The 22,492-nt window shown below is 37.1% G+C and overlaps 5 protein-coding genes, 1 non-coding gene and 1 pseudogene across 10 annotated transcripts in view; 4 read left to right on the top strand and 3 right to left on the bottom strand.

Moving 5' to 3' along the window:
• Positions 1-1,602: 1,602 nt before the first annotated feature.
• Positions 1,603-1,684, bottom strand: TRNAS-GCU (transfer RNA serine (anticodon GCU)). The gene has a single exon. It is a non-coding gene; the product is annotated as a tRNA-Ser (tRNA).
• A 1,921-nt stretch (positions 1,685-3,605) lies between these two features.
• On the top strand, positions 3,606-6,512 carry LOC107457896 (subtilisin-like protease SBT1.8). The gene is made up of 2 exons (XM_016076085.3): positions 3,606-5,430; positions 5,507-6,512. Exons 1-2 carry the CDS (start codon positions 3,657-3,659, stop codon positions 6,181-6,183), a joined length of 2,451 nt encoding a protein of 816 aa, XP_015931571.1. The 5' UTR covers positions 3,606-3,656; the 3' UTR covers positions 6,184-6,512.
• Positions 6,513-7,058: 546 nt separating this feature from the next.
• On the bottom strand, positions 7,059-9,341 carry LOC107457909 (guanine nucleotide-binding protein subunit gamma 3). 2 transcript variants are annotated; one of them, XM_021143096.2, is made up of 5 exons: positions 8,800-9,341; positions 8,666-8,718; positions 8,537-8,581; positions 8,387-8,434; positions 7,059-7,857 (listed from the first exon to the last, which is right to left on the bottom strand). In XM_021143096.2, exons 1-5 carry the CDS (start codon positions 8,932-8,934, stop codon positions 7,320-7,322), a joined length of 819 nt encoding a protein of 272 aa, XP_020998755.1. In that variant the 5' UTR covers positions 8,935-9,341; the 3' UTR covers positions 7,059-7,319. The 2 variants fall into 2 exon arrangements, with proteins under 2 accessions (XP_020998755.1, XP_015931583.1); XM_016076097.3 differs by having other exon boundaries at positions 8,387-8,431.
• Positions 9,342-11,120: 1,779 nt separating this feature from the next.
• LOC107457901 (uncharacterized) lies at positions 11,121-12,339 on the top strand (annotated as a pseudogene).
• A 1,349-nt stretch (positions 12,340-13,688) lies between these two features.
• Positions 13,689-14,579, top strand: LOC107457919 (protein LURP-one-related 6). Its single transcript, XM_016076109.3, has one exon. The coding sequence runs from the start codon at positions 13,857-13,859 to the stop codon at positions 14,493-14,495; it is 639 nt and encodes a 212-aa protein (XP_015931595.1). The 5' UTR covers positions 13,689-13,856; the 3' UTR covers positions 14,496-14,579.
• Positions 14,580-17,757: 3,178 nt separating this feature from the next.
• On the bottom strand, positions 17,758-18,297 carry LOC107457927 (uncharacterized; the record flags this gene model as incomplete). Its single annotated transcript, XM_016076117.3, is given in 1 exon segment — positions 17,758-18,297. A coding segment is annotated over 1 exon segment (415 nt), but the record flags the coding sequence as incomplete, so codon positions are not given.
• A 2,447-nt stretch (positions 18,298-20,744) lies between these two features.
• The window catches only part of LOC107457934 (protein trichome birefringence-like 16), a 9,784-nt gene continuing 8,036 nt past the window's right edge, over positions 20,745-22,492 (top strand). The window contains exons 1-3 of one of the 4 annotated variants that reach the window (XM_052259272.1): positions 20,746-20,925; positions 21,290-21,433; positions 21,851-22,002. In XM_052259272.1, coding sequence (XP_052115232.1) covers positions 21,852-22,002 — 151 coding nt within the window. In that variant the 5' untranslated portion in view covers positions 20,746-20,925; positions 21,290-21,433; position 21,851. Of the gene's footprint in view, positions 21,079-21,289; positions 21,434-21,850; positions 22,003-22,492 lie in introns of all 4 variants that reach the window. The other 3 variants (XM_052259274.1, XM_052259268.1, XM_052259266.1) reach the window with 3 other exon arrangements.

Raw genomic sequence — 22,492 nt, 5'->3', positions numbered from 1 at the left:
ATGTTTAAGTGGTGGTGGCGATTTGCGAAGGAAGAGTGTCCGTTGTGAAAGAAAGTGGTATGCTCCTGCAATAATCTAAATCCTAATAAGCTTCTCTCAACTCAAGTTCTACCTACTAAAGACGGGCCCTGGAAGAATATATGCCAGATGTAGATAACGAATCAACATATGAGGGAGAAGATGGTTACTGTCTTATCTATGGAGATTGGTGATGGGTGACGTACTCGATTTCGGGAGGATGTTTGGTTACTTGGTGGACTTTTGAAGGATCGGCTCCCCAGGTTTTTCTCTATTTCAAACTAATGTGAATCTGTTATAGGAGATTGCGGGTTCTGGGACGGGTTAGAGTAGATTTCGAACTTCCAATGGCGGAGAGATTTCTTTCAATGGGAGGTGGAACTTCTGAGTCAATTACATGAGGCATTGAGACCTATGAAACTAGTAATAACAGAGAGGATAGAATAGTGTGGAAATATGATAGACAAGGTATTTATTCAACTAACTCATTTGTGCAGGTTTTGCAGTAGAAAATTATCCCAGAAGAGGTTACCAGCTACAACTTCACTAAGACTATCTAAAAAGGTTTAGTGCTACCAAGAGTGGATGTTTACTTGGTTTGTCCTGATAGGTAGGGTGAATACAAAAGAAAGGCTAAGCTGGTTTGGGATTATCAGCCAGGAAGATAATGTATGTGTTTTATTGTTCTTGACAGGTATGGAGTGCTTGAATATCGATGTTATGCCAACAGTGGTCCTTCCCGGGTTTGATGAAAGAACATTTCCTATGTTGGACTGAGGAACCGATGAGAAAGGTGGATCAAGAGCAACGGTTAAGGTGCTTCTGCGCAATTGTTTGAAACATCTGGCTGGAAAAAAATAGAAGAATATTTCAGAATAGAAGTAAAGGTGTGGAAGAAATAATCAACATGACCGTGGTGAGCTTCAACGAGTGAAAATGTGTGGATCCCATTAGTTGTTGATGACTATGCCGGAGATAATATGAGGTCTCTTTTTGTGATATCATATACTCTCTCTAAATGATTGTTGTCTTTTCTGACTCTATTTACTCCACTATATTGTGTTGAGCTCGTTGCTTAAAAAATAAAAAAACTCATTGCTTTCATGTGCATTCTTTGAGCTTTAAATAGTTTATCAAAGGTAAGTATGTGCATTACACAATAATTATTGTGATTTCTTATTAGTTGTATGTGTTAGGCCGAAATCATTTTGGACGTAGAATATAATAAAATCCTGATATCTCCTGCTGCTTTTGCACTAGAGAGGCTACATATATCTTTAACTGCAACACAAACAAAAGATGGTCCATTATTCCCGTGCTTTTGCCAAAAATTTAGTGTAAGTAACTAACTCAACCCTTCCTATGAGTAAAAATTAAATAAACAGAAGAAAAATATATAAATTTATATTTAACATTATGATCTGATGCTACATTGAAGCCGATTGTATGATGAGGAGCCCAATGGGCCAAAGTCCCTATTGACTAATGATTTAGTTTGCAAAACAAGATGTCTTATTTTCAATTTGATTGCATTATTATATTAGCTGCATATCAGAGGTTTGGAGGGCAAAATATTAAACACATCGTCGCCTGAGAGATTCGAACTCTCGCGGGGAAACCCCATGTACTTAGCAGGCACACGCCTTAACCACTCGGCCAAAGCGACTCTTGTTCATGTCTCGAACATATTAATTTACAAGGTAAGAAGCTTCAAACCAAGTTAAAACCATATATATAAAAGTAAGTTTAAGTTTACCTAAAAATTAGCCCTAGTATTAAAAAGAAGCCCTTACTAGTTAGTACATCAGCAAATAAAAATGAATACACATTTTTGCTTGTTAGGTATCAATTTTCCTAATAACTATGTATAATACTATGTTTATGGTTATAATTATACAAATACTAGGCTAAGAATAACATCCTCTAATTCTTAGAATAAATACACACAGTATCATCTGTTTCACCAACCTTAGATGATACTCTAAAAATATATATTCTTTTTCAAGAAATAATTAATTAATTACAAAGGTACTTGTTATGTAACCCTATTTTAGAGGAGTTACAATTAATTAATATCATTTTTGCTTTTGATATCCATGCATGCATCTCTTTTATTCAGCTGAACCCGTGAATTTGTGTCAGACAAAGAACACGATGACGTTTTGTAGATATTTTACACAAGGGGACAAACCACTGAATGGGGAGATTACAATGCAGTGAATCAGTGATGAGGTACCCAGGTTTTTTAATTACACATAATTCAAATGGATTTTCCCCTTTAAACTAAATCAATAAGGCACAAATACACATATAATAGTATATAATGAACATAAATACAAAGTTATGCAGTGTATGTCTGTACTGTGTATAGTTCATCAAAGTTGTGGAGGCACACGTGCAATGTGTAACTTTATGAACCACTTTCAGGTTGATTTCCATTAACATATCCATACATATTATTTAGTAGTAGATGAATCACAGGCCCGCAAATTAATGTTTTAGATTAAATAATTACAATTACAGATGGCTTAAATTAAAGGAGTATATCTATCTATGCATGTGCAATCTAAGAAAGAGTCAAAAACAAATGTAGGCACGGAACATTCTGATTTGTACCAATACCTACCCTGCCTGATCCTATCCTTCATCAGTTGAAACGAAAGCACTTATTTTTGCATTTCTAACTTGTTATCTGCAAGAATTCCATTCCAGATGACAGATATAATTTAATTTATGATTTTTCAAGTTCAATAAAATAAAATAAACACGAGAATTGAAGATAGTTTAAAACCAGATGAACTTTAATAATTTTTCTCACTATGCTTCCTTTTATTTTGATTTTAACCGCATGAATCTGTTACCAATAAGCCAATAATGGCACAGCTTTCTCTGATGAGGAATAAATTGTATGAAACCAAAACACTTGTTGGTTCATTCAGTCATAATTATATGACTGCTGCATAGTGCATCATACTGTGGTCTGTCATTTCTTTTTACTAAAATTCTTGCTTCCACCACAATCCATAGTGCTGTACTTCCTTTCGAATATACTATGATTAGATTTCTAGGAGATTTTCTTTTTTAGAAAAGAAATAACTCTCATCCAAACACTGTTGAGCTTATGAGTGGGGCAAATTAATAAAGCATGCACGTACAACAAAATATCTCCTTGTCTATCTTATAACTCCTGCTTCCGTTTTGTATTATTTTTTATTACAGTTGCCAAGTCCGTGAATGGACAGGACAAATTAAAAACCCAATATTCAATATTTTATCACCAGCAGAAGAGATTTGGTTGAACAACGATTTGCGCTAATAAAACATGGTCTTGCATCAGCAAAGAATGGCTAAGATTGGTGGACCCTCAACCATGACGCGTTTACAGCTGTTTTTGTTTAACCCATGCATAGTGAAGACAAAAAATTACTCTGAATTCTGAAATGTATCCCATGCACTACAAAACCATATATTTTCACGCTAATTATGAAATTGATGTAAGAAGGAAATGCAATGCAACGTATATTTTTATTTTCTGAAGAGAGATATATATGATTTGGACTCTTTTGAGCGCTAGTCAAAGCGATGTCAAAGACATGGCTACTTATTAGCAAGTAGTTATAAGTGTATGCAGTAGTTGCATGAGGGCAATTAAATCACACCACTACCTTACAAAATTAATAATAGAAAACTTAGCTCTCATTGGCTTGGCTAAGCTGCTTGCATTGTATATATATCTGTGCATTAACAATGAGTTAATTAGCAAGCAACAAGGCAGGCAGGGCATGGCCTCAACGTGTTCGTTCTCCATGGTTATGATAGCGATGATGCTACAATGTCTATTATGTGAAGTGATGGCCAGCAGCACAAAGAAAACTTACATAGTTCACATGAAACACAAACATAACAACCCTTCCAAGCGAGAGTGGTACACAGCCACACTCGAATATCATAACTCCCACTCCGATTCCCTGCTCTACTCATACGAAACCGCTTATAACGGCTTTGCCGCTTCCCTCAGCAAGGACCAGGCACAGTTACTACGCCGTTCCGATTCGGTGCTTGCGGTTTACGAGGACACACGCTACACCCTCCACACAACAAGGACACCCGAGTTCTTGGGCCTCCAGAAGGCTTCAAACTTGTGGGAAGGCCACACCATTCAGGATCTCGACCATGCTTCCAACGACATTATCATCGGAATCCTCGACACCGGGGTGTGGCCGGAGACGAACAGCTTCGACGATTCCAGCATGCCTCCGGTTCCCACAAGGTGGCGGGGACAATGCGAGCCAGCTCCGGATTTCGATCCTTCCCTCTGTAACAGAAAGCTCATTGGCGCCAGGACTTTCTCCAAGGGCTACTTATTGTCCTCCGGTGGCGGTTACATGGTTAGGGAGAAGGACCAAGTGTCTCCACGCGACCGTGAAGGACATGGAACCCATACTGCTACTACTGCTGCAGGCTCCGCCGTCCCCAACGCCACTTTACTTGGTTACGCCACTGGAACGGCGCGTGGTATGGCCCCACAGGCGCGCGTCGCGGCGTACAAGGTCTGCTGGACAGGCGGCTGCTATGCCTCCGACATTCTCGCGGGGATTGATCAAGCGATCCAGGACGGCGTCGACGTGCTCTCGCTCTCTCTCGGAGGCTCCTCCACCGCCTACCACCGGGACACCATTGCCATTGGAACCTTCGCGGCGGTGCAGAAAGGAATCTTCGTGGCTTGCTCGGCAGGGAACAATGGTCCTCGTCAGGGATCTGTCGCCAATGTGGCTCCCTGGGTGATGACCGTCGGAGCCGGAACCCTAGATCGGGATTTCCCAGCTTATGTTAAAATCGGAAACGGAAAACGATTCAGCGGTGTTTCTCTTTACGGTGGAGAAGGTTTAGGAGACGAACCGGTCGGATTGGTTTATTTCACCGATAAATCCAATTCGTCGAGCAGCGTTTGCTTGCCCGGTTCGCTGGAACCGTCGCTTGTGCAAGGGAAGGTGGTGGTTTGCGACAGAGGGCTCAACGCGCGGGCGGAGAAGAGCGCGGTGGTGAAAGAAGCTGGAGGTGTGGGGATGATACTGGCGAACACGGCGGCGAGCGGCGAGGAAGTGGTGGCGGACAGCCATCTTGTACCGGCCGTAGCTGTGGGGAGAAGCGCGGGAGATGAGATCAGAGAGTACGCTTCGTTGGATCCTAATCCAACGGCTGTGCTTAGCTTCGGTGGAACTGTTCTGAACGTGAGGCCTTCGCCAGTTGTGGCCGCGTTCAGTTCCCGTGGGCCCAATGGAGTTACTCCTCAGATTCTTAAGCCCGATATTATTGGGCCTGGTGTTAACATTTTGGCGGGATGGTCCGAGGCTGTTGGCCCATCTGGGTTAACAAAGGATACTCGCAAAACCCAATTCAATATCATGTCAGGTAGTTACTAGTTAGTTAATTTTGATCACGTGAGATGTCATTATTATTATAATTTGACCTGGAAATTGAATTATAGGTACGTCAATGTCGTGTCCACACATAAGCGGATTGGGTGCGTTGTTGAAAGCAGCCCATCCAGATTGGAGTCCAAGTGCCATCAAATCGGCACTCATGACAACAGCTTCTACACACGACAACACCAATTCCCCTTTTAAGGATGCTGCCGGAGGAGACTTTTCAACGCCCTGGGCTCACGGTGCCGGCTATGTGAACCCACAAAAGGCATTCTCTCCAGGGCTTGTGTACGACGCAACCACCGATGATTACGTTGCCTTCTTGTGCTCCTTGGATTACTATACGCCTGAGACTATACAGCTTATTGTTAAGAATCCCAACGTGAATTGTTCCGTGAGATTTGATGAGGCGGGGCAGTTGAACTACCCGTCATTTTCGGTTGTGTTTGGGAGCAAGAAGAGGGCTGTCGCGTACACTCGGACGTTGACCAATGTTGGGGCAGCAGGATCCGTGTATGATGTGGATGTTGATGGTCCATCCGTCGTGGCAATAACGGTGAAGCCCACTAGGCTTGAGTTCGCCCAAGTTGGGGAAAAGCAATCTTACACGGTCACCTTTGTGTCCAACAAGACTGCTGATGATTACTCTCTTCTTTCCAAATTCGGTAGCATTGTGTGGAGCAATCAAGTGCACCAAGTTAGGAGCCCAGTAGCTTTTGCATGGACTGATGATTCGTGATTCGTGATCTTAATTATTCCTTCTATACCCAGTACTAAAAAGCTAACGTAGCAAACACACAGTCCTTGCTATATATGTATGTAATATTATGATGTTCAATATAATGCTCCAACGAGTATTATATGCAGCTTATTATGCCTGTTTTTGTTCCGTCATGCCTAGCTAGCTAGTTTCAGAATTTGTTTTAATTTTTAAGAATGCTGTGTGTGTGTGCAATGTGCATATATATTTACCCACTTCACAAATATGGAAAAATAGCAATGACAGTTCTGTGGTCTGAACACCACCCCCGTGTGTAATCACTGTTTTCATTGGATATTTTTTTAGCATTCTAGTTCTAGTTCTACCGCAGTAGATCTCTATAATAGGCACACAAAAGGGGGTCATTTTCTGAGTGAAAACTTACTCTGAATTGAATTTCTAATTTCTATATTCTTTTTTTCCGAAATGTCTCATTCCAAACGATCTAAAGCCAGATTGGCTTCAAATCTGCGTACTGAATGAATGAAAAGACATTTGCTGAGTTCTGTGTCATTGTCAGCAATGCAGAAAAAAAGTAGTTCACGCCCATCACATATTTTCCTGACTTCTTTTCCCGTTTGATCACTTCATTGATCATCAACTTTCTTGTAGGACCACCGAGATTAAAACTTGTAGAAAATAAAAGATAATAGGACAAAAAAGAAATCGCTTTTACACTTCTCTTTTCGGAGATAAAACGTAAAAACTCTTATATGCTTGTCAAAGTTTTCAAGAAGCTGCCACTGCCATTCCTTACCATAAGTGCCCAAAGAATCTCATTGGATTTACTAATCAAAACACTCAAAATTAAGCAATAAAGCTGAACAAACCATCAAGCCATATTTCAACGGCCATTTTTATAAATTTATACTATTGCATCTTCCATCTCACATGCAACACTGAAAAATGCTGACAATAAAGGACCAAATTTATCTGGCCCACAAATTACAAAGCAGAACTACTACATTTGCTTCAACTAACTATACAAATACTTCAAAATCTAACTTCGCTTATAACATTTTATAATAAAAAAAACTCCTTTATATTTCCAAAATTTATACTCTAACTATATCATAATTGCAAATTGAGCAAGTAATATAATATAATTTGAAAATCTAACAACAGAAACAGCAGAAAGCGCTTCTCCAAAAGGACTTTGTACAGCAGCAACAAGGGTGTACCTTGGGACAACTGGGGCAAGAACAAGTGCAGGAGCATTTGCAACTGCAGCAAGAAGGGCAAGATGGACACTGAAAACTGCAACTGCTTGGGAGAATGCAGCAGTTTCCGAAGCCGCAGCTACCTTGGCAGCATTTTGATTCAGGACAAGAGCAACTGAAGCAGCTCCTCCTCCTCCATTTACAGCACTTTGATCTGGAACAAGAACAGCAGCTGCTCCATTTACAGCAACTTGATTTGGAAAATGAGCAGCAGTTACTCCCTTTACAGCAATTTGATGACGAAGTGGGACACAAGCAGCAGCACAGCCATTTTGGCAAGGAGCAATTGATGGAGGGAAGACAATTGCAGCTGCAGCTGCAGCAACTGCATGGCCTGCAGCAGTGGCAGCTTGGTAATTTCAGATGTACAGGAAAGCCTTCACAGCAGAAGCAGCAGCAGCAGATCCAAGACAAGTTTAAACATGGCAAACCACTGTACAGTGAAAAAAAATAAAAGTTACTCATATGTTCATTTTTCATGACAGTAAATAAATAAGCATACTTGGACAGAGGTTGCTCTAGCTTCATCAATAATTGAGCTTAACAATTAAGGCATAACGGAAACTAATAATGAACAAGGTAAACCTATTACTCTTCAAAATTAGGGATCACTGAGAGTTTCAATCTTCAAAGCTAAACAACATTAACATATTATTCATCAAATAACCTTGATTGTCCTTACATGCTAATAGCCTGTTTCTCTTTATTACGCCTTTCATTATATAAAATATTCAGTGGAAAATGGACTACAAATATTGCACCAGACAGCAGGTATCAAGAAATGAAATTACTACTGAAAACTAATTTTATATGGCACAATAGCACTTTATGCATTATGTATTAAACCTTTTTTTCCCAATAGCAACTAAATTTTCATGCGTCCAATGTATTTTAGTTGCATCTCAGACATTGGTTTGCAATTTGGTATCTACACTCTAAGTAAGAAGATGTAGTAGTAGTACCAGAGCCACTTCCAAAAGCGGCATGACCTGTGATTCTTCTTGCTTCTGCTTGAGAAAGAAAAAGAGAAACAAAAAAAAGTATAAAAACGATGATGCCATTTTGAAAGTAAGAAAGAAAGATTGTGGAGAAGTAATAAGAACATTGATTACGAAGGTAAGAGAGGATCAGAGTTGGCGACCACGAAATCAGCAACCCTGCAAATTAAAGTAAAGAAATTTGTTTAGCTTGAAGAGTTTGATAACGAAGGAAGTGGAGAAGAGAGAATGAACATAAGATACTCTTTGCAGCATGCTGAAGCTGGTTGAAGGGCTTCAACATTTTTCAACTCAACCTGACAGATGCAAAGATAGTTGTGAATAAAGAGAAATGGTGCAGTGCGGATACATGAAAAGTGAAAAGAAAAGTGAGAGACCTCGAGAAAAGTGATTTCTCTGTCCAGCATGTGAAGCCTGGCGGTGTCGCGGCGCTTGCCGTACAAGTCAGGGGGTGACTTGGGGGAAGGTGGTGGGAGAGAAGGAAGGGAGGAAGAAGAAGCAGCAGTGGCCATGGCTTGGAGTGGAGGGATGAAAGAAAAGGGAATAGGCACAAGTGAGTGAGTGCAGAGAAGGAGAAGAAGAAGAAGAAGAAGAAGAAGAAAATAAGGTTAGGTTAGGTGCAAGTGAGTGAGAGTGGCAGGGTGCAGTAAATTGGGTCCTCTGACATCCCCATACATAATTATGAAACACCCAGAACAGAGCCACCACTAAATTATTTCTTTTTTTGTTTATTTACAACAAAAATAGCTTCAATTTGAATTTCAACCACCATTTGCTTTTGCTTCAGTCACTGAAACTGAGCCTCAAGCACCACGGCAAACAAAACCTGCAAACTAAGCTACTAATCCATGCTTAGCGCTGCTTAATTACGTTTTGACAATTTCTTAACTTACCTGAGACCGCACGTGACGTCAATGCAACTTACAGTTACATATTGTGAATTTTCAAGTAAGACATTTTTATTTTATATAGGCCCAATAAAAGAAATTAAAAAGGAAAGGGAAGCCCGGTATAAGAAATCTTCTCCATTTGGGAATTGGGATCGTATTCCGTGCCCTGCGCTCAGCGATTCTGTTCCCTTCCGTGATCACATTTATTTAAGGAAAATACTCAGGTAATGATATGTTTATATGAAAATGATATTATAAATTCTTAGATGATTAGTTAAATATATTAATTTATTTAATAGTTCATAATATTATTTTTATGTAAAGTGAGAGTATTACCTTTATTTAATTCAGTCACACACACAAAATAATAATACAACACAACCTCACCATTTGATGATTAATTACTTAATTTTTAAGATAAAATACAATGAGCTTAACAAAGAGATAATAAACTTAAAATTGTTACAACAATGAAATAGATAATAGCTCTTGAGAAACGTGTTAATCTCTTAAGCATGTGCCTCTGACGTAGCTTCTGCATAATAGTTCAAAAGCACAAGCAGATCTATTACATTTGCTTCAACTATACAATTTACAAATAGCTCAAAATCTAACCTACATTACAACCTTCTAACATAATATGCAAACTAGCAACAATAACAACAGAAAGGTGTACCATTGGACAACTGGGTCGAGAGCAAGTGAAGGAGCATTTGCAATTGTAGCAACATGGACTGTTACTTAGACTATTTCTTTATCAATAATAGATTTATTATTATAATTATTTTTTAGCGAGAATTAATAAAGAATATATAATATATAAGGTGTAATAATTTAACTTTTTTTTTTTTTAGAAAGAGAAAACCTTGCACATTTTTTAAAATAAGTATTTAACATATGTATATGTGCATGAGTTGAAAGGATTAATATATACATACCATCATTAAGCTATACAGTTAGATCACTCTACAAAATTACAAATCTTTCCAACATGTTTAATAATTGTAAGATTATACAACAATCCGGAAAGAAAATAGACCATATGACTATATCCTACATGTTCTTCCAATTTGGTTTAACATTCTTGAGTATCTACGGAGAACTTCATACTCAAGCCTTTTCCCAGCTTGTCCAGTCTTTAATTGGTCTTTCTTCTTGAATTTCTTCCAATTTTTCATCCTCGGTTCTTCTACTAGCCTGCTCTTTCCAGTAAGCAACCAACTTCTTCAGTCGTGCTATCTCTTTCGAAGAAACATTTTTGCTAGGATCATTCACTATTGACCTCCTTCGATGCATACATAAGCGAGTTATGCGTCTTGTCTAAGTTTGATGCCACTCGAGAAACATTTACAAACACGAGAGTTTTAGCATTACCACCAAGGAAATCACTCATTAACATAGTTAATTTGTGATTCCTATAAGGAATGTGTTGACCACCATTAGACAAAGCACTAATCACATCCCCAAGTGCTGATAACGATTTGTTAATGCTTTGAACTTCCTTAAGAACTCTCTCATTAACTGGAAGAGTAAAAAGTAAATCACAGTTTTAAAGATCAACTTGCTGATTTTCTTACTAAAATTCTGTCACCGGATCTTTTTTTTGCTAATGTTTCTAAGTTAGGATTGTTAGATTTACACAATTCTAGCTTGCTGATGGGTGTTACCTAGATTATTTCTTTATCAAGTATAGATTTACTATTGTAATTATTTTTTAATGAGAGTACATAAAAAGTACATAGTATATAAGGTGTAATAACTCAGGAGGTGAGAGTAGAGGAAACTAAGCGAAAACGTGAAGCTCCGATATGGACAGAGATGGAAAAAAGGTCGAGATGTTTCAAGTTGGACCATGCCAAAGATGCATATCAATTAGGATTTTTAATTGGCAAAAGATTCTCCAAACTCATAAAGACTAGACTCGCCACTGACCTCATTCTTCATAATCAGCTTCTACCTTTTACCAATAATACCCTTCAATCCCAATCACTCCTCCAAACTCTTTTTTATAGTAATCAAAGAAAATTTCAAAGATTGGGATGAACTCTTGGGTACTGCAGCAGCCAGCGCAGTGCCTCTTCTTCATATTTTACTTATCAACTTCAGGAAGGAGATTCTTGCGTTCATTCCAAAAAGAGCAAAGAGTTCCAGTGCAGATACATTGGATGACTGCTATGATGTTCTTGTTGTGGGCGAATCTATGGCCATTGCTGCGCACAATGAGGATGCAAATGTTGGCTTGTTGGCCACACCTATTTAATCAAAGGAATCTTGCCAGATGGAATGTTCTTCGTTGGTTACACTTATGCTGGAGAGCTTTCAAGCTGTGCCTTTGGCTTCAATACCCATGGACTAGCCTTCACTCTGGATTCTGTACCGCCGGCTGAAGATGAGATGGTGACCGGTGGCATAGGCCACAACTTCATCTCTAGAGACATTCTTGAAGCTACATGCATAGAGGATGCCATCAGTCGGATCCGGTCATCAAAAATTTCTGTCGGGCATTGCAACAACTTAATTAAAACAAGTACACGCAGAATACTCAATGTAAAAACTGCCTCTAGGAGGCGGGATTCAGTTTTTGAGGTGGGGGAACCACCTTTCTTCCATGCAAACATGTATCTCCACCTACAAATTAATCAGGTACATGATGAGAACTCAATCAGCAGGCAGAAAAGGGCAGCTGCCCTGACCAAAAAAATCAAAAGAGGATTTCCTGTCACTATTAGGAGATGTAGATGACAGAAAATACCCCATCTACATGACAGGTCCACTGCTTTACACGCTCTGCACTGCTGTTATTGATATGGACGAACAAACACTATCAATTATTGAAGGGAATCCTAAAAAAGGAGATGTTTCTCATGTCTTCTCTATCAAACGTTGCCATGGTGATCACCCTAATGCAATTTAACTATTATATGGATTGCAATAGATGAAACTGTTAGTGGAGATTCTATTATACCGACTCATAGAGGCCCAGCATATGACCATCAAGATACCGCATAGCTGCAACCTGATCACAAGTAAATGACAACAAACCAGTTTCATTATTCACACACTGAAAACTTTGAACATTTAAATGTTAAATAGATCACATTCATTACCAAAATAAAAATTTTTATTCTCTTCAACAATGAGAAAAACTTATTTTTCTCAAAAAAAAATATTTATTGAATTATTATACCTTATATATTATGTACTTTTTATGTACTCTCACTAAAAATTAATTACAATAATAAATTTATTATTAATAAAAAAATAATCTAGATAATATGAATACTCAAGAGTTGAAGAGAGAAGACCTCAAGAAAGGTGATTTTTCTTCGGTGAAGCTGAAGCTGAGAACATAGCATGGCAGAGGAAGAGCATGCATATATTTTTACGTTTCTGATGTAATAAACATTTAACATGAACATGACATGAAATTTGTGTGGTCCAATCCAGGTTGAGTTTGAGAATGTTGCACTATACTTCTTCCACATTTACGATACTCATCCATCCATCTATCTACTCACCACTCACCACAAAACGTGCTCCACTTTCCTCTCCCAATGCTTACACTTTTTTCAACGTTAACCCGGATGCACAAGAATCGAATATATGGTCTTTTCCTGTTTTTGGATAAAAGCCACAACTTAACCCATTTTACCTTTTTATATATGCTTTATTCCCTCTATTTAAAACCTTGGCTAAACAATAATCCCATATAAATATATTAATTATAAATGAAACTAGAGGAAAATAATATTTTACCTTTTAATTTTATATACTCAAGAAATTTTGTTCACTTTTTTAAGAGTCATTTTTTTTGTAAAAAAGAATTTCGCAGATGGTTAATTAGAAAACAAGTTGATAAAAATTGTGTGTAAAAGATTAGTGAGTGAAAATTAGAGTAGTATGCCTCTTATATGTATAATTCATCAACGATGTTAAATATATACTAAAATTAATTATTACAAATGAATTAAAATATCCATATATTTATACACAAATATATAATAAATTATCTTAAGGGAATTTCAAAAGTTTGCATACATTTATTGTCTTTAAAACAACTTGGTAAGTATTTGGAATTGCCACCAATGATTAGGCCAATAAAATGTATAGGTTTTGCGTTTGAAGTGAAAAGCACTTAACTAAATGCTCCCATCCATGCTACCTAGCAAGCCAGCTAGCCACAACACAATATTCAAACTCACACGGCTGCACACAATTTCAACGCCTCTGGGTATCTTAATTAACTTACGTACATAGATTAACAAAAATGTTATTCGCACACTAAAATCAGGCTACCAGTATATTTATAATTTAATTTTATGCTGTACCCGTAACATAACATAGTTGATATATTAATTCAGTCTATATCTCTTCCACAAGCAACTTCCTCGGCAATATTATCCATGCATCATGTCTTATCTCCCACGTCAAAAACTTGCCAAACCCTTCAACAAAATCCCCCTTGATCTCTCGATCTTTCTCTCTCTTTGTGTGTGTATATATACATACATATACATATATATTGTAGTTTGAGAGACGCAAAGATGCTGCCTATAATTAGCAAGTTGTACTGTCGGGGTGGTGAGACGGAATTCGTGGTAAGGATGAGGCCGCATGCGGTGTACGGAGGGGGTTTGGTGGTGACGGATTGTAGCAGCCACAAGGTTGTGTTTAGGGTGGATGGTTGCGGTGTTCTTGGTAAAAGGGATGAACTCATTCTAAGAGACGCTGACTCTGTTCCTTTGCTTCTCATGCGTCGAAAGGGTGCAGGATTCGTTGAAGCGCTCTGCTTTAATAAGGTCTGGAAAGGTTACCGTTTAGATCAGTTGGAAGCCTCTGGATCCGTGGTGAAGAAGCAGCTGGTTTTCAGTTTGAAGGAGTCATCATCATCATCATCATCATCTTGTTTTATTTCAAAAGGAGGTGGCCCAATCAGAATCACCACTCAACCGAGGAGTTTTAGTAACAAATCCTGGGATTTCGAGATCAAAGGATATTTTCCTGACAAGTGTTGCAGCATTCTTGATTGTCAAGGCAACGTGGTTGGGATCACCAAGGAATTGGAGACATTCAAGGATGTGTACCATGTAGTCGTCAATCCAGGGATCGATCAAGCTTTTGTTTTCGGTGTCATTGCTATCCTTGACTACATTTACGGCGAATCTACTATCTGCCCATCGTGAATCCTAATTTGAATTCAAATGTACAGATTAAATATTCTTTTGAATGAGAAGAACATGATCCCATGATGGGTTTGTCTTACTTTACTTAGCTTGTTTATATATTTAATTTGCTACTTTGATTAATATGATGTGAGTAAGTAATATTCTATGTATGGTGTGGAATGAATGCTTTCTATTTTTAAAAAGAGTGGCTGAAATGATTCTTTGGTGACGGAGGGATGCTCTACAATCTATATACATGCATGCATTTTTTTTCTTATTCGTTTTAAAGCAGAGCGCTTCAACGAATCCTGCACCCTTTCGTTGAAGGGGGAAAATGCAACAAGTACATGAATTAGTTTCAAAATAATATGTAATGCACATTCACCACTACTATAATTTTGTCAAAATTATAGATCAACACTTGGTCCAAAAATGTCTTGCTAATCTCAATCACTCTGTTTCGTTCTCTGTTTTGGGTCAAACACTGTTGCTCTTCTATCACCGGGGATCGGTACTTCTTTGGGTCAAAAAAAGCTTGGCCCAATGCAATTAGACTGAGTGTTGACCAAAAACGTCAAGAAGAAGAGAGTAGAGCCAATGAGTTTCAGACTGACCATTCTAATTATTGAGATTTTGCCAGCTCTATGTTATTATGATGAGTCTTCAAATAGAATGTAGTCTCTTTTTGTCTATAAGTGCTTTTGCAAGCTTAGATGAATTATGAAATTTGCCTTGAGCAATTTCCATATTTATACAAAGTCATGATGGCCTTCACTGGACTCTTGCATTATTCCCTGAAATTTTGTCATTGATGCTGATTTTACAAAGAAAAAGGGACTGCAAAGCCATGCTCTTCATCAGAGCTCTCTGGATTCTGTAACTTCTGATAACTTCCAGTGCTTTAATTTGATGTACCATGCTCTTGCTCTTGTTCATTTGTCATATTTTCGTTGATCACTTTCTTCAATAAGTTTATCACAACAGAATAAAGGAGAGATCAATCTCACGTTTTGCAAAAGTATAATTGTATTAACAACTAAATAAGGTGATAAATAATGTTGTTGCAACCTAAACATACAAGTCACATGGTTTGAACTTTGAAACCCTCACGATAAGAGAAACTCCAAAATATGCAAATCTAGAGCAGTTAAGAAGTTCTTCTTGGACTTGCTGCAATGGTGATGTTTATTGATCTCTATGGTCAATATAATGTGGGGTCATAGAAAATCACATGATGCTTTTGCACGTTCAGTCCCTGTTCCTTAGCTAAGGTCCTAGTAGAAAAATGGGGGGAAAAGAGAAGTCTATGATGTTCTTTTTAAAAGGGCAGTATTATTGGGTTAAAATTGGATGTTTTTCTTTCAGAGTGGACTTGCACAAGAAATAGAACAAAGGGCACTATATGAGGGGTTAGGTAAGCTACCTTTTAAACAAAAGAGCATATATAATGGAAATTGTTTCTTGGTGACCCATATGAATAATAATTCAGTTTGACTAAATTACTTTGATGACTAAGAAATTGGATTATGGTGCTATATGTGAGGCAATAGCATTAGGAAAATTGGAAAATGTTCAATATCTTGGATTCTTATGTTCTTTGAAAATCAAAAGTAACCTTTCCTTGGAAAAATTCACTTGGTCCCTTAAGTCCTTTTCTTCTGCTGTTTTACTTTATGTTTTTTACTACTTGCATTGCAAGTAGGTGAAAGTGAGAAAATTTCTGCTGAAAATGGGCACCGTTGTACTCTGAGTAATACACTTATTTATCATTATCATGAGACACACCACATTTTAATGCATACTTCAATGATAGATGGCTTTGGTGCATGCATGTGGCACCGTACACCGTTACGTCAATAAAAGTTCGTGTTGGTTTCTTCTGATTCTGGTTTTGAACCTGAAGATACCTATTTTAATGCTTTTTTGCTTCTAATAGGAGCTGCTTTTTTAACTTTTGTAGCATCAAACCAAACTAATCAATTCACAAAAGAAACTTTCCATGGTGAATTGATATATAATATCTTCTAGATTCTAGATATCTGATCTTAGCTAAGCAATTAGCAATTATCGTAACACAATAAAACGTGATACCATGAGTAATTGACTCTTCAATATTTAAATGAACTACTAATTTAGTTTTTATATATATATTAGCATTAGATAATATCAATAATCCACTCCAACAACAACACGTAAACACAAACATTGAAATATCTAATTAAGATGTGGTAGCAAAAACCTTGATTGTTATAAGAAACGTAGAGTGAATGAGATCCAAGTCTCCAACACAAACACGCAAACCGAAGAACCAAAAAGGACATCATCATAAAATAATAACAACAATTTGCAATGATAATCCAAATGGTTTGGGGGTGTGTCCCCACTCACACTCGATCCCTTTGTCAGAACACACATAAACACCTGGTGGATACATCCGGAAGGTTCAGATCACTCTTACTCTTTTTCTTTTTTATGTCACTATCTATCCATACAGACAACAAGTAAATTTCGGTCTCAAACTGATAAATAAAAATTACTGCTATATTATTGGTCTCAAACTGATATTTTTATTAATGTAGTAATATATGCTTAATTATCTGTGTTTCTTAATCACATCTCACATAGGAATTAAACCAATTATTATAGCTTTCATGTAAAAGAACCAATTAAGTTGTGCAATTTATGAAGCATGTAAAGGCATTAGAAGGCCTTGGGGTTGAAGGAAGAGGCAGAAAGAAAAGACAAAATGGAAAATTTGACAGCTTCATTCGAATGCATGCTTTGCTTCATGTACCTAAGTAGTTAAAATTTGCCCTGAAAAGTTTAATACTCTTGCACCAAAAAACAACGTTGGGAATTTTCCGTGCACTTTCGTTTTCTGTCACCTTCCCCCTTTTCTTTTTTCTTTCTTGTATGGAAAAAGAAAGAAAGAAAGAGAGAATCTTTTGATTGAGTATGGTTAATAATGGGGATGCTGAAAATGGACATTAACAGCTAAGAAAGTGAGAATCATTAGTTTGGAAAGGCTTAGGAATTAAGATTCGTCATACAACTATAATGTGATCATCACTCATGGATTGTAAAATTCTTTCTTTTTTAAAGGATTGAGGCTGGAGTTTGCGCTGTCTTTTTTGTTCTCATTCTAATTCAATACTCTTAGCTTAACTCATAAGCTTTGTTTTCACAAAAAGAAATATATATCTAAATTACAAGAAGAAATTCATGGAATATTCAGCATATTCTTTTGTAGAAAAGAAAATTAAGAAAAAAACAGAGAAAATTAGAGAACAAGAAGGAATTAAAAGTTTGAAGAATTTGTTAAGCAGTCTAGATGTATATACAGTAAAGATGAAGGATTAAAAGAAAGAAAGAAAGAAAGGAAGTGATCGTAATCATGGAGTTGTGTTATACCCCTGATATAGATGAGAAGCAACTGTCGGATCGAAGAAGAGCGGCTGGTGGAGCAGTTTGAACACGATGAAGCGGTGGAAGTGCCCCGGTGGAATTGGTCCGGAGAGGCCTCGGAGAAGAAGAAGAGGAATCCAAACTTCTTCGAAGGATTCGTGCCATGGCGAAGAGAGGGTGCTCTGGTTTGGCTGAAGCTCTGAAGTCTCTGCAGAAAGAGATGTGGCGGTTGAGAGCTTCTTCGGTGGAGATGAGGGTGTCGGATCTGAGAAGCTCGTCCTTGACAGCCTCGACGCAGAGGCCGCAGAGCCAGCGTCCCTGGTAGCGCTGCCGCAACCGTGAAATGTATGCCGGCGTGCATTCTTCCGTGAAGCCGCATGAGTCGCATTTCACGCACTCTACTTCAACTGCGTTCGCGTTCGCGTTCACGTTCCCGTTACCGTTACCGTTACCGTTGACACTGTTACTACCTTGCTCACACTCTGAAGAAATTCCCATTCTCTTTTCATCAATTCTCTCTCTCTTTCTCTTCCTAACCTAATGTCAATGTCTCCCTTCTTTAATTATATAAATAACACAAATATTATCACCTTTTTTCGTTTTTTAAACAAAAGGTTTGTGATGGACAGATGTCGGTAAGGAATGTGATTGGAAGGTACTAGATCACCTATGACCTGCCTAAGTAAAGAAATATAAAAATGAAAGGAAAAGAATTTCAAAATTTCAATCCTCCTCTTATTAGTATCATTATTTGCTGCTACTAACATTGTAGGCATTGATTGATTGGCAATTACTTTAACATGTGAAAAACAGCTTTTTGTTTCAATGTATTTTATGAGTTCTTATTAAGAGTTACAAGCGCCTAGCGGTTCTTATTTATTTCATTTCATGTCACATGCAAAAGAGAGAGCATGGTCCTATCATATTCACAAATAATGAGTCTAGAATCAATGGGAATGTGAATCATAATTCTGCCATACACAAGAATAAGATGCTGACACTACTGTTTTCGTTTCTTAAGGTTGCACACATGCTATACTACTCCTCAATGTATATATATACTGTTTATTTCCATCATCTTCAAATATTTTTATGTGAAACTGTCGTTGTAGGTTCTAGTTTGATCCAAATTAAAGGGCAGGACTGCGAGTTATTAAATAGCAGACTTAAATGTTTGAATAAAAGACACTAGGTAGGGTTTGAAGGTGGCCTGGGGAATCCATTGCAAGCTAAGAAAGGGACAAGAGGAAAGGGAACTACCATCACAATGCATGCAGGACTTAGGAACTTGCAGCAGAAGATGACAAGAGTGAGGTACAACTCTCTGATATTAAGGGAATCTCTTTTACTTGTATTATTATTGGCAAGAGTCACTACGTACCTACTAACAAATTTGATATGCATATCCATAAATACTATATAGCTATACACATTTCATACTAACTACTAACATAGAGAGTGGCATGCATGATGCATCCATTCATTATAAATATTGTTAGACAGAAATATTTTTAAGGGCAAAACTGGAATTATTGATTGTACTTGTACAGCTAAAGATCATGAGGGCGAAGTGATCTGGTCCAAGTGGTTTCATTGGTTGGTACTTGTTGGTCCCGTCATTGCTAAACTCTTGGTTCATGTTAGTACGGTATCCTAATACATACATACATATATACCTAGCTTTTTTATGGTGGAGCCACTATGGCTGCACTACAAGATCTGTTGTTGAGCAAGTAGTGCTCAAAAGTATCATATGTGTCTTTTGTAATCTTGTTACATGCAACCTTAAATAAACAAGTGACATATTTTCTTAATGCATGCACTGCTCTTATATAATGTATTTTACACATTATTTTATGAATACATCAAGAAAGTTAAAACAACTTATCCCAATGAATCTTTGTCAAAGTGGTGAAAAAGATGTAAACAAACTAAAGTATGTTATTACTACCCGTAATTCTGAAATAAAGGAGTTTGTGCGCCACTCCATGGTAGAATAATATAAGGATATAAATTTGATTAGCGAGGTCAATGCATGGAGGGTAAATAAGTGGCAATGGTAGTAAATGTGGTAACTGAATTCAACAAGATCAGAGCAGAATTTCTGAACACACCATATGGGAAGGTAATGATTTCTGTGAAATAAGCTTTGGAGTTTTCCAATTTCACTGAAAACTTATTTATTACCATTGTTGCAAATGTTCATCACCTTCCACTGAATGAATGATAATAAAGGACGTTTTCTTCCAATTTTCTATTATTACTAATAAAAATAAATAAAATCATTTTTAATAAATTAATTCCTTCACGTTACTCTTTTAAAATAGATTTTGTAAGACTTATATATTTTTTTAAGTAGTGGCAGTGGCACAATCAAAGTAGCTCGAAGTTCCACGCTTTTTATTTAAGAAGAGAATTATGAGAAATTTAGTAACAATAAACAGAATTTCCTGAATATTATAGTGTGTGAGACTAAAACTATTTTAAGACCAAAAAATTAAACTAATCATAAATCTCAGATTATTAATATGGATTAATGCATGGCCCCTTGGAAAGCGTTTCTCAAGCCGAAGAATATCCCACATTATTGTATGGACTAAGAAAGAATGGTTAAGCAGTCTCATCATTATCTATATTCTATACGATAAATGCTCATAAATAAAGAAAATAAAAAATCTTTCCAAATTTAGAAATATGCAGAACAAATGTAGATTACTAAAGGATTATTCCTTTAATGATGGTCAACTTAGGAGAACAAAATCAGTTACTGTATCTAAAACTAAAACTAACTATATTATATTGAAAAGGTTACAAAGTGATAATTTATATCAAGTTGTTTATTACTATGATTAAATCATAATTAATTAACTATAACCTGACATAATTCACCAACATTATTTTTTCTGTTGGTTAAGAATAGCACATGAGCATGATTATATGATTATTTATATTGTTAAAAAGAATAAAAGCGATGAACTTTTGAGGAGTGACGGTGAAGCGTTGCCGCGAACTGCGTTGTTCTTCGTACACCGTACGCTCAGAGGTACATAGCTCCTTACCTCTCTTCTTCCAGGTTTTATTCTTCTTGGCGTCGGCGACATTGTTCTCAATTCGGCATCTAATTTCTTCCGCATTCGGCAAAGTTGATTTTTCTATTTTCCCTTTTTTGGGGTGATTTTGATCTTACCTAGAACAGGTACCGTTATTGTTGTTGTCTATGCTTGTGAACTTGCCAGATCCATTGTCAATTTCGTGCGAGGTTTGCGATGTATAAATTATGTGCCATTGTGATAGGCGTATAGCTAGCTCGTGAACTTTGATTTGGGATTTTTTTTAACAAAGAAAAATTATGTTTTGATGTTCCTGAGATTGTGTCATACTTGGCTTACAAGATGGTACTTGCCCAGGTTTCGATGCAGAAAGTTTTCGAATTGGGCATAAAATTTTCCTCTTTCAGATTAGTAAGATCAGGGTAGAGGACGCGTTCAGGTTTCAGTTTTTCCACAATTGGGAGGGTGGCTCTTACGTGATTGGGAGGAAGGACTTCATAGGTTGTGATTGTTATTTTGGATTGGTGTTTAACTCTAAGGCAGTAAAATCTATTTATTTTGGATGATTAAGCTAATAAAAATATATGGTTAAAGGTTGTGTATTTTTGTTCCTTTTGTCTGTTTGTAGATTGAGCTTAAAATGTTTTTAAACTAATGTTAGTTGCTGGATTGCTGGGTTGCTGTTTCAGTTTCTGGTTCTGTTTGCTGCATTTTAGAGTTAACATATTGAGCTTCTATTGCCAATTCTTGATGTGTGCAGTGTCCATGTGTTTGCTGAAATTGAAGCTCTCTGTTCTTGCTAGTGATCATTGTTTATTCTTATTTTTGCTGATGCATGTCCACTTGACTTTTAGATGAGAGCTTGCTCTTCTCTTTTTCCTTTTTGTTCTTTTGATTTTATGTTTTATGTTTTTGCAGGATGAAGACAGGCTTAAATGGATTGAAGGGTAAAGAAATTACTCTTATTACCATTGTTGTCATGTCTGCAACTATCATTTTGTGGAACTGGGAGAAAACACCCCGTCTTACTGCCCTTTTCCCTCCGCAAGATCCATTGCAGCTGTCTTCAGGTTTGCTTCCATATGTATATAAAATAGTTCTTTTTCAAAACACACTGATATGATACTCTATCAGTATGACAAATATTGTTTTATAGACTTGAACAACTATCTGGCATATATTTTTCTGCTGTATGTTTTTGCAATCTTTCTGTCAACTTAGAATTAAAATATCTCTTGCCACATTTTGTCCCTGTGGGTGATGAAGCTGGAAACCAATCTTTAGCTTGTTGTTCAGCATAATCTCATCTATTTGGAATTTCGATAAGAATATCCTTAATATATCTTTTTGTACCAATGTTTGATTGATAGTTCATGCTGCTTAAGAAAAACACTATTAGTACTAAGTATATTAATCTGGTCAGAATGCTGCACCCACTGTCCTGTTAAGCTTAGTTGATGCCTTGATGGGGGTTCAGTTGAATATATTGCTAGATGTTGGCACCTTGTTATATTGAATTCTCGATTTTTTTTTGGTGTTTTTTTTTCTTTTGTCTTGGTG

Source organism: Arachis duranensis, chromosome 1, assembly GCF_000817695.3.
Source record: "Arachis duranensis cultivar V14167 chromosome 1, aradu.V14167.gnm2.J7QH, whole genome shotgun sequence".
In the NCBI taxonomy this organism is placed as follows: Eukaryota; Viridiplantae; Streptophyta; class Magnoliopsida; order Fabales; family Fabaceae; genus Arachis; species Arachis duranensis.
The sequence above is the reverse complement of the archived record's forward strand: the minus strand, read 5'-3'. Positions and strand labels throughout refer to the sequence as shown.